We start from the raw sequence: 11,868 nt of genomic DNA, 5'->3' as shown, positions 1-11,868 counted from the left end.
TGTCTTTCCGTCCACCATGTGGGCCCCATGGATGGAACTGGGGTCATAGGCTTACAGGCCCAGGCCCTTACCCATTAGCCATCTCAACAGTCATAGATGACACTTAACTTCTGTCATCGAAACATTTTCTAAGGTCCTATGGACATGATTGAGGCAAATGAGTCACAAGAAAACCCCCAGAAGTAAAACCAGGGAACAATCACGGAACTCTCTGAGCACAGCAGAGATATGTTTCAGATTAAAAAGGCTATTCTTGCTGGGGTGTCCGTATGGAAAGAGGGCCCCGCACAAATGGAAATCTGGGTTGATCTCTGATAGGACCAAAAGATAGCATCAGTGTCTTTTTTAGAACCAAGAATCCCTTATACTAAAAGTCCCCTAGAAAATCGACATGAAATAAGAACCATAACAGTCACATACTATATAACTCTATTTTACTTTGAGTCCAACATACACCTTTCTGAAAAACATAATAGCCTAAAAAACTAAGCTGTAAATCTGTAAACATGCAAACGGGAGCCTGAATAGCATCTCAGGAAAGTGTACAGACAGGCACAAAACTTCGGACTGTAGGGAAGTTAATCTTAGTGGAAATCAATATACGTCCAAGTTTGAATATCCCAAATGTCATAAATGATTTAAAATGTTACTGCATCTAATTTACCCTCCAACCCTCACCCCATACTGGGGACACAGGACATTCCTAGCCCTACACTATTTTTTAATGCACACCCAAAATGAGCATTTGCTTTTAAAACTTAAAGCATGTGCTCATTAATGCTAGAAAAATAAAATCACAAGGGCAGTGATGCTTGAGAAAGCTTGTGTACGTGCTGGGGGCTTAAGCAAATGCTCTACCACTAAGCGACACCCCCCAGCCTGCATTTTCTATGCTGAGACAGGTTCTTACCAAAGTTCTAAGTCTGGACCTGAACTCAGTCTGTAGTTCAGAAAGCCCTTGAATTTATGATCTTTCTGCTCCTGTCCCAGCCTCCTGGGATGGGAGTTCAGGGTTGCTTTGAGAAAATGTCTCTGTGTAACAGTTTATGTACAGAAATACTATATACCCCATACCACTATATTCTATCAGGTGTAGTGGGGGAGGGCAGACTCATGACTTACAGCCAGTGCAGCAACCGACTGAACAGATGATGAATGCATTTTGGATAGATATGTCTTCGGAAGAAGCATCCAACTGTAGGGAAAGCAGACCAGGCAGGGAGGATGCATGGGGAAGCCCTAGATGGGAAAGCTGAAGAATGCATTTGAGGAAAGGTAAGAAATTGGATGAAGGCAATTCTTAATCTTCTCCCTCAAGCAGGACTGTAGCAGATGACATGGTTCTAGCAACTATTACCCTGTGTCTGTTTCCTTAGTAAAAACACCTGTTGCACTCTTTATATAGCTTAAGACAATCCAAGTCTTAAGATCGATCTCGAGAGTTCATTAGTGCTGGGGTGGGGGGTGGGGCGCTGGCTCTTCTTGTTCTCAAGCTTGCTGGCTTTTAGGCTAGAAGAATGTCCCTGACTTTCCAGGTTGTCTGGGCTTTAATGGTGACTAGAGCTACTGCCATTCTTGGGTCTGGCTTGATAACTGTGGGTCTTAGAAGTTGTCAGCTTCAGTCACAGAAACCAAATCCTTGTTACTTTCTAGTTGTACAGCCTATTGGTTTTGTTTCTGTGGAGAATCCGAAGACAGGTTAAAAGAGAATGTTAAGATAAAAACTTGATAGGGCACTCTGGTAGAACAGAGAATGCATCGAAGTAGCAGGGACTGGGCTGAGCGATACAATCCTAGAGAGCAGACCTTTCTAAAGATGGAACTTATGTCACAGGCTGCTGCTGTTCAGTAACCCTTACGCTATAATAGCTAAGGACAGACTGTTCCCTGCTCTTTTGACCATGTGAGGAGTCAGACAAGTATGTTAGCCACAAACAAATCTGAAAGGTCATAGAAGATGAAACTTACCTCCCCCCCCCCCCAATTAAACCGATGAAGCTATAAATTCCTGATATGTAGGGGGAGAACATTAGCAAAATAATCAACAAACCTGGCAAGCTTTTCTACTGGAGAACAGTCAGCTGCCAAAACAACGTAAACATTTAAGAGTGTTTGATTTTGTGCATATTAAAAACGCAGTCTTGGGGCTAGAAAGATGGCTGAGCAGTTAACAGAGCACTTCCAGCTCTTCCAGCTAACCAGTTCCCAGCACTCATGTACGGCAGCTCACAAGCTCCAGCTTCAGGGCACCCAATGCTGCCTTCTGACCTCCATGGACTTCCCCACACATGTGGCGTGCACACACACACACACACACACACACACACACTCACTCACACACACACACACTCACTCACACACACTCACACTCACTCACATAGATAAAAAAATTATTTAAAAATGTAGCTTTATTTTTACAGTATTATTTAAAATACCATTTCCAAAGAGATGGTTGTACTTTTAGCACCTTTGCAGAATTTGGCAGGGGACCTGACTTCAACAAACCAATACTGAAACCCATCTCACTGATTTTTTTTTTCCTTCACTTCTTGATACTCTTGCCCAAAATACAACTTGATTCTTTTAGTAGTTTATCTACTTTTGAATTCACATCATTATTTAGGGTCTTTCCCTTCAACTACTCTGGCTAGTTGCAGGAGCCCCAAATAGCTGGGGAATCATTAGAGCACAGTATGATACAGGTATGTATCTCAGTGCTTGTATTTGCCACAAATAATCTTTGGACTGTTTTTTTGTATTAGCCATTCCTTTAAAGATAAGATTTCCTGATCTAACTAATAGTGAAAACAAGGCTTGCTTAGTATTTGAATTTTTACTATACGTATCTTTTATTTTCCCAAATCTGCTATTTTGGAAACCATGTACCTTATAAAAATTTAATATATTTAGCTCTAAACAAACATGCCATCTAAACTACTTAGCAATTTCTTCTGTAATTTATAGTAAATATGAATTAAATACACAAAGCATATACATACTGGATCAAAATGTCCCAAACCTGGAATGCTTAAGAAAAATATTTTTTTCTCATTAGGAAAATCTGGCCACGAAACAATATATAACACACACCTGCACCACCAAGGGTATAAACACATTTGGTTTTTTCCTCTTTATCTTCTGGTCAAGCATCACTCAAAAGAATTATCTGGAAGCATCAACATTATTTTTAAAAGAAACTATCTCAAAATTCCCCAGGCAGGCTAACTTATTCAGGCAATAAAAGAAATCAATTTTGTTATAGATAAAAACCAGGAAGACTGCCACTCTTCTTTGGCTTCAGACAAGGTGGCATTCCATCTTTTAGAGGACCTGACTCCTCAATGGGACACAGGGTCTCTTCACATTGCTATGTGCACCAGGACAAACAGCAGGGCCGGGAGCGGGCAGCCATCAAACAACAGTCCGTATAGCTGAAAGGAAGAAAGCCTGACTAAACATCGGCTGGGTACCAGTGCTGAGTATGGCCACAGGTGGGAAACGCCTCCTCTCGGGCAGGCTCCTCTTTGACTTTCTCCTTTAGTATGCCACTTAAGGACACACTCACCTTCTCTTAGAATCTCTCCTGGCTTTCTTATCATAAGAGCCTCACCTCACCAAAATTAGCTCAAAAAGAAAAAAACGCTGCCCTTGTGCAACATCTATTTAGGTACAAGTTGGTTTTCTTTATGCTGAACTCAATGTTTTGTGTGGTTCTTAATACCTTGTTGTCTGCCACACAGGGATAAACACAAGAATTACTAAAAATCAGATTATAAGCCAAAGCAAGGATTACTTAAAGCACCAGGTTACAGCTTTGTCAGAGGTCATTTAAATATAAACACAGGGCCTATGAGATGGCTCAGTGGGTAAAGGCGTTTTCTATGAAACCCTGTGTCCCAAGTTCGATCTCTGGAAGGAGAGAAAGGATGCCCACTAATCCTCCAGCCACCCTGTGCTCACCATAGTATACATGTGCCCTTCCCTGAACTAACAAAACAGATTAAGGTAAGGAGGCTTAGCAGTTAAAGGCACTTCCATCCATCTCAGGGGCCCACGTGGTAGGAGAGGAGACCACAGTTCTGCAAGTTGTCCTTTGATCTCCACACGTGCCATGACACGCACTCTCCTTCCCAAATAAAGTGAAACATAATAGAAAATTTACATGTGAAGTTTAAAAAAAAAAAAAAAAAAGACTTGAAATTCAGGTTGGAATCAGGGAAATGGTTTAAATGATATACCACGTAATATTTAACATTTAATCAAAATAGTGAATAGTGTGAACATTCGATAAAGCTCATTTTGGAATGAAAGGCTAAGTGTGTCAGCCGGTACTCTTCTCACTGGGAGAGAAGGGGTTCTAGGGGAGCTAAGTCCTCTAACAGCAGCACTTTCCACGCAGACAGAAGCAGTCAGTAACAAGTACCACACTGCTCACAAAGCCTGCCTGCTGGAAGACAAGATCTCATTTGAGTTGTCTGGTAAGAAAGGCACTGTAACACAGTGAGGCGGTATGCGTCTGAGGGGACGATGTGGAAGTCACCACAGGAGGACTTTGGGACACAATGTATGGGAGGTGAAGATGATGAATGGTCCTACCACACAGCTCTTGAGGGTAGAGATGGGAGAATGAACACACACACTTTTTAATAGAGTGACTGGTTTAGAGCAAGCCCTCGATAAACAGCGGAGTCGTCATTACTTTATAGGTCAAGAGACAGGCTAAGAAAGAGTAAGTTCAAAATCATACGATTACTAACAGGCAAAGTTACCAGTAGAATTCTAATCTAAATCTATTCCTAATGACCCTGTATTCCATATGAACATCTCCTTTTTAGTTCTTTTTTTATGTTACAAGGTTAATTTTTGCAGATGAAGCTATCGTTTGACAGACTCAATGGCATCCCCAGCATTTTCTAAATGTTTCTTCTCAGTGAGAAAGGAATTGACGGCATGCATGGAAAGGATGTGGTCTTCTTCAGGGAATGGTGGTTCTCATCGGCAGTCCCGGCACTTCAGAGGCCTAGGCAGGATGATCAATACTTTGAGCCTGGCCTGGGCTTCAGGGGTGGTGAGGACCAGCCTAAGACCTTCTCAATAGCCAAGCAAATGGATAAGGAGGTAAACAACACAAACAAAATACAACGGAAAGCAAACGAACGCAACACACTAGTCTCTTTGGAGGGCCAGGGTGGATACTATAACCTAGGTCTATGAGAAGTTAACATGGACTTTAAACATATGAAAGAAAGTTGAAGGGCAGAACGAATGCATGCTCCAAAGGCAAGCAGAAAACTGTGCCGTCTGCTCAATGAGTATGTGAGTTAAAACAACACCAACCCAAGTTTAAAACATCCTCAACAGGATTTGATTCCCTTTGTAATACTAACTATATAATGTCACTGTACAGTCTATGCAGAAAACAGGGGATTTACTTCAGTGGTTTCAGAGTAAGAAATAAAAGACCAAATAAGGCCGTCAATAGCTTTATTGAAATCTGTATAAATAAACATGCACATTTCAAATGTAAACTCAAGTGAACCCAAGTGCAGACAAAATATTAACCTCTGTCATGCAGGAGGTCAGTTTACATTTAAAAAAAAAAGAGAGAAAAAAGAAAAGAAAAAAAAAGAGAAAGAACAGAAAGGAAGAAAAGAAAAAAGAAAAAGAACCGATACCCAAAGCAGCTTTTAAAAAGACCAGGATCAAAAACCAGCTTTAATATCAAGATATAAAGCAAAGCCATGACCAACATACTTTACTTATCCTGGCCAAATGCATTTTTTCCCTTTCTTTTAAAATGTTAACATAAATAAATAATTTACCAAAATGTGCACTCACAGAGTGAACTTTTATTTACAATACACAATTTATAATCTATTGTATTTGATTAGTTCAAGTGAAGAACATTATACTTTCTGCTATAGTAACAGTGGGACACAAAGCGGTTTCTCAGGTAGTCGGATGGGAGATGGGCCCCAGCGTTTAGTTTCCTATTGAAGGCAGCATTGCCTGCCAGTTACCTACACATTCCTTCAACTGGATCAGAGGGAGAGAAAAGCAGCAAATGAGAATGTGTCAAATGCTCACACATATATTTGGCGTCTTGGATCCTTGACTGTGAGAAGCTAAATGAAACCCAAGGTTTGTGTGTGTCATGTGCTGCAAGGCTCTGAGTCTGGAACATGCAAATGCTATTTCTCTGACACAAGTTACCTTCTGAGAAAAGCTGTAAGGCTATGGTGAATTCCATCAGGAACACACAGAGAAAGTTAACAGACCTACCTCTATAGCCAAGTTACCGATGAGCTAAAGGCTAGTACGTGGACAGAGAGCCTCACCTAACTGTGATGCAATTCTTACTACAGGTACAGAGTACTAACCAGCCCGCCTTAAAGCTGCCGTAACTGGGAGAGCTAAAAAGCTGCCAAATACCAAAACGGAGTAGGGACTAACAGACAGCCAAACCTTTACTATTGAACCAACAGTGGGATAAAGATAAGTGTTTTAGACCAAAACAAAATTGAAAAATTCAAATAGATTCCAATTGCAGTGAAAAATACATACATGTAGCTGAAAATGATTCTGATGGCATATGAAATCTAGAAGGCGTTCCCACAGTGAGTGAAGTCAATGTCATGCCCTGCACTTTAATGAGACAACAAAAGGGAACTTCCTCAAGACTGTTCCTCATGTTGTAGGAACAGACCCACACTGATTACCAGGGACAGATCGGAAAATTTGGTGTACCAAGGACACTCTGCAGTATTTGAGCCACACTGACACAGCAGCTAAGTACCCGAGTGGCGCAGACAGGCAGCCTAACGCACAGGAACTAGATTATCCAAGAACTAAGTTCAGCCATGGTTTTCTTGCAGTATTATTAGAGCAAAATTAATGACCAACATCCACAAATTTAACATTTGTCATCAATTAAGTCACATCCAAAAAATTAAAGAAAACATAATTCATCAAAACAGCAGCAAACTTAAAAGGGATTTATTTGTGATTTCCTATATATATTTAGCTTGTAAATACAAGACTGTAAATGTATTAAGAGACAATTTCTGTTAAAGTTTTCATTGTGTTTCACTTCAAGTACTGCACAAGTTAAAATCTGATAAAGGATTTACATTCTGGTATCTGAAACTCCTCATCTCAGACTTGTTTCATGTGGTAACAACTTCATCTCCATAGACACCACCAGCAGGAAAGTCTCTCCTATGGCTTCTTGGACTTTCGTTAATTAGTGTGCATACAGTTTTCATTTTCTAGGTCATTGTCATTATCATTGCTGTCTTCATCACTTTCCAGGGGGACCCCTGTGGCAGCTGAAGCACCTTTAGTTTCTCGGTCAATAGGGAAGAAGCCAGTTCCACTGAAAGTGTCCTGTCTCTGGTAGAAGAGCACGTACGCTGCTTTGGACTGTCGAACAAGCAAGGCGTGTCAGCGGTGGCAACATACAAAGATCATAGCTGGTACAGTATCAATTTTTAGCTAATAATCAACCAATTTTAGTGACAAAAATCAAATAGAAAAACTACACATGATCACATGGAAGCTACTAAAATTGGTTAATGTAATTATTTCTATATTTAAAAAGAAACAGGTTAATTCTATATGATTTGGACTAAGAAATATATACAGCTGAAATACAAATTAGCATACTTGTTTTAAAATACTGTTGCTTTTGGTTTCCTTGAAGGTGATTGTCTTTCTATCTAACACCATGTGCTTCAGCTTATGCCTGACCTCTAATGCAACTTCCCTATTAGATAACATCTCCCCTGGGGGTTAAAAATGTTGAACACTTCTCTGGTATTTATTGGGAGAACACTGATTTTTTTTTTTTTTTTAATTTTTATTTTTTAAGTAAGTACAAGAAGGACAATCAGGGAACAGAAAAGGGCAGGAGTGGATGGGGACAATTACAGAGAACAAAGCTTACTGAAGGATACCACTCACATCCCTGAAAATATCATACATAAACCTCTTCTTGGTATAACTAAGACATGTTAAAGACATTTGTTTTTCTTTTTGGTTACTCGAGTCATGCTTTTCTGTGTAGCCCTGGCTGTCCTGGAACTCCATCTGTAGACCAGGCTGCCCTTGTATTCAGAGATCTGCCAGCCTCTGCTTCCTGAGTGCTGGGACTAAAGGTGTGTGCTACCACTCCCAATTTGAAAATACTCATTTTAAAGGACTATTCTCCAGGGCACATACTCCCTTTCCCAGTAGCCCTCACAGGCAACTGCAGGATTTTACAGCTGAGTCACTGGGGGAGGAGCAGCTGATGAAGATGAGACCTGGAGAACTGTCAAGCTAGATACTGGTGTGGGATTTCACCCTCATGGCAGGCACTGCTGGAGGTCTTCATAGAGGTTATGACCCATATTACAGTTACCACTAAAGAGGGGTCACTGTGTAGGGTCTGGCACACCTGAGCATGACTGCCTGCCCCACTCCTATCCTATTCAGCTGTGGCTGAACCTCATGTCCTGACTGACAACAAATATCCAATAAAAGGTGATGGTTCAGGTTTAAAAAACAAAATCAGCAACCATCACTTTATCTTTTATATTTACTTAAGTTTTTTTTTTTTTTTTTTCTTTTTTACTTTGTATAGGTGTTTGGTCTGCCAGAAGAGGGCACTGGATCCCCTGAAACTGGAGTGAGACAGTTGTAAGCTGCCATGTGGTTGTGAGCTGCCATGTGGTTGTGAATGGAACCCAGACTTCACTGCAAGAGCAGCCTGTGCTTTTAACCCCTGTGCTTTTAAGCCATCTTCCTGGCTCTTGTGTCGTTTGAAGAGATAGCCCAGGCTAGTGGGAATTCACACAGGAGTGAGTCTACAGGAAATGAAGAGTTCTGCAGAGCAAAGGGAACGATGAGCAGAGGGAGCTGACAGCTTACAGAATGGGAGAAATGGTTTTCTATGACTTCTATCTCAAACAGGGTTGAAATCTAAATAAAGAAGTACAAAAATTCAACCCCCACACCAAAAGTGTCAACCAATAAATGGGCCAGTGAAATAAACAGTTCTCAGAAGAAGAAACTCGAATAGACAATAAAGAGTTTGAAATATCAGCCATGCTGAGCCAACAAGAAAATGCAAATTATGAGTCCCTCTCCCTGGTCAGAACGGCTGAGCTCACGACACAGATGCTGGGTGCTGTTGAGGATGGAGGGAAAGTGGAAGGTTCACTCCCTGCGCTGGTAGTGTGAACTAGTGCAGCCCTTTATGGACTCAGTCTGGAGGTTTCTCAGACACTAAGATGGAGCAGCACAGACACAGCTGAGCCACTGCTGGGCTATCTGCAGGGACCCACCACACACCTTACCAGGTACACTGCACATCGATGTCTACTGCTGCTACCTTCACACTAAACCAGACCAGTCCAGATGCTCATCAATACATGACTGCATAGTGCAAATGAGGTATATGCACACATCAGATTTTATTCAGAAGTCAAGAAAAAGGAAATAATAAATTTTCATGAAAATAAATTGATCTGGAAAAGTATTAAGTGAGATAACCTGAACTCAAAAAGACAAAAATCATGTTTCCTCTTAAGCAGATCCTAACTTTTTAAAGTTGGTATGTATGTATGTATGTATGTATGTATGTATGCTCATATTTAAGTGTGTGTGAGAGTGGATACAGGCAGTGAAACCATATGGCAGCCACAAGAAAGAGACAAGAGGCTTTGAGCAAATGGGATGGGCACACATGGCACCTATGGGGCTCAGGGGTACGAAGGGCAGGGACTGTCATAATGAGATCTAATACTCTGTAAACTATCAACATAGTCCATGCTGACCTGGGATTTGCCATGTAGTACAAGATGGTCTAGAACTTGTGACCTCCCAGCCTGAGTCTCAAATGCTAAAACAACAGACATGTGCCACAATATGTACTGTATGTAGATTATGTACATGTGCATTATGTACTATACCAGACATGTCTTGCTGGTTTAAAAAAAATACTTGTTTTATTCTGCATCAAAAGTCCCTACCATGAGACCTTCCATTCCAAGCTTACAGCCTCTCCTCTCTTCTCTTCTACTGGGCTGCTAGAGTATACCCAGCACCTCATAATTAGCTCCAATTCAATGTCACCTAACTTGTCCAAACCATTCCAACAATGGCTTTCAGGAGGACCAGCAGGGTCAGAGTCAGCCGGCTGCCCTGAAAGTAGTCCACCTCCCAGAGTACTTGGTACTGCACAGCCTTCTCTCCAGTAACTGCTGTCTTCTGTGACTCTGCCTCTCCCTACAGCTTTCTTCCAGTTCCTATGAAATTCTTCTGTGGCCTCACTAAATCCTTTAAAGACACCCTGTTCTGTCTCAGCTTGTGTCCCTTACTAGGCATTTCAAAAGAGCCCGTAGCTCAACTGCTAGCTAAGAATAACAGCTCGTACCCTAGCACTTAGCAAGTTGAGGTTAGCCTGGACTACACAGTGAGACCATGTTTTGTAAAAATAATCCAGTTCTTACCCTGAGCTGAATTTAGTTCTACAACTAGGTTATCATACACTTCAAATGTAACTGGCAAGCTTCCTTCCAATTTTGATAAATCATTGCATTTCTATCTTAATAAGAAACTCCTGTCAGGTTTTACTAATTCTATTCAAATATTTCACACGCTCCTTCTCTTTTGAGCAGAGTAATTTAAGTGCGTAAATCACCCTGTCAGCCTCCTGTACAGCCTTTCTGCAGACTCAGTGCCTTCAACCCCCCTTGCTCTAGTGATACTAGAGAGCTATTAAGATAGAACACACGATGCTATTACACTATCTGCCAATCAAGCACCTAAGAGCCGCTCAAGTTGAACGGGTAGAGCAGTTAGGATACCACATACTTTACAGAGTGCTAATCTGACCTCCAGGCTAATCCCGTCCCCACATCTCGATAGAAACTTTCTCCTTTCGTCATGCCAAATGATCTTTAATCCCTCAAAATGGCATACTTTGTCAGGCCTGGTCTTTTCAGGTGGTGGTGTGTTTGGAACAACTGTGGTGCTTATTTAACTTACACTTATTTGTACGAGCAGAGGAAGGGCAAACACTGTCTTTAGACCCGAGTTTTCTGTATTTACTTATTTCCTCAAGCACAGTCATCCCCCTTCTGTCTCAAAGAAACATATTTAGTGGTAAATGCCATATTATGATAGTTAATTTGTCTGTATCTGGGCTGTTAAGGGCTACAGACAGTGAAAAACATAGTTGTTTAGAAGGGAACTAAGCTGTCCCTGACACACATACTCAAGTATGACTTGACTAAATGAAGAGACACTGTTAAAGTACACAACAACATCAATATTATCCTTGAACTCCTGATGTGCTGCCTCTACTGCTTGGGTTCTGGGATTACAGGAGTGTAGCACTAAATCTGGCTTATGCAGTATGTGGAAACTAATGGCCTCTACCAACAGTATCAGCCCCAAACCTGTTCTGTGAACAAGACCCATTTTTATGTGAAAGGCAGGATTAGGGCAGTTCATTTTCAGATGTTCGGGCTGAAGGATCAGAGATACAGAACTCAAGTGTGGGATTCATACACTGATGGGAGGTGCTAAAGGAGCCATTCACCTATTTTTAAAAGCTAGTGTAGCATTCAACATATTGCCTAGGTATGTAGGAAGGTGTTACCACACAGGCTTGTGTAAGGACATTCTGATACTGGTACAATGGCAACACTGTTTCTGCACACATACTCAGAACACTGCAAGACTGTATAGCACAGTCTCACACACGCACACACACACACACACACAGACACACACGCACGCACGCGCGCACACACACACACGCGCACACACACGCACATGCACACACACACATTCACACACACACATGCACACACACACACA

General features: G+C 41.4%; 1 protein-coding gene across 2 annotated transcripts in view; it reads right to left on the bottom strand.

The window, feature by feature from the left end:
* Positions 1–6,968: 6,968 nt before the first annotated feature.
* The window catches only part of Usp15 (ubiquitin specific peptidase 15), an 86,654-nt gene continuing 81,754 nt past the window's right edge, over positions 6,969–11,868 (bottom strand). The window contains exon 21 of one of the 2 annotated variants that reach the window (XM_021205687.2): positions 6,969–7,422. In XM_021205687.2, the coding sequence (XP_021061346.1) occupies positions 7,240–7,422 (183 nt within the window). In that variant the 3' untranslated portion in view covers positions 6,969–7,239. The remainder of the gene's footprint in view (positions 7,423–11,868) is intronic. The other variant, XM_021205686.2, reaches the window with a different exon arrangement.

Source organism: Mus pahari, chromosome 9 (genome assembly GCF_900095145.1).
Source record: "Mus pahari chromosome 9, PAHARI_EIJ_v1.1, whole genome shotgun sequence".
In the NCBI taxonomy this organism is placed as follows: domain Eukaryota; kingdom Metazoa; phylum Chordata; class Mammalia; order Rodentia; family Muridae; genus Mus; species Mus pahari.
Note: the sequence above shows the minus strand (reverse complement) of the source record. Positions and strands in the feature narration are given on the sequence as shown.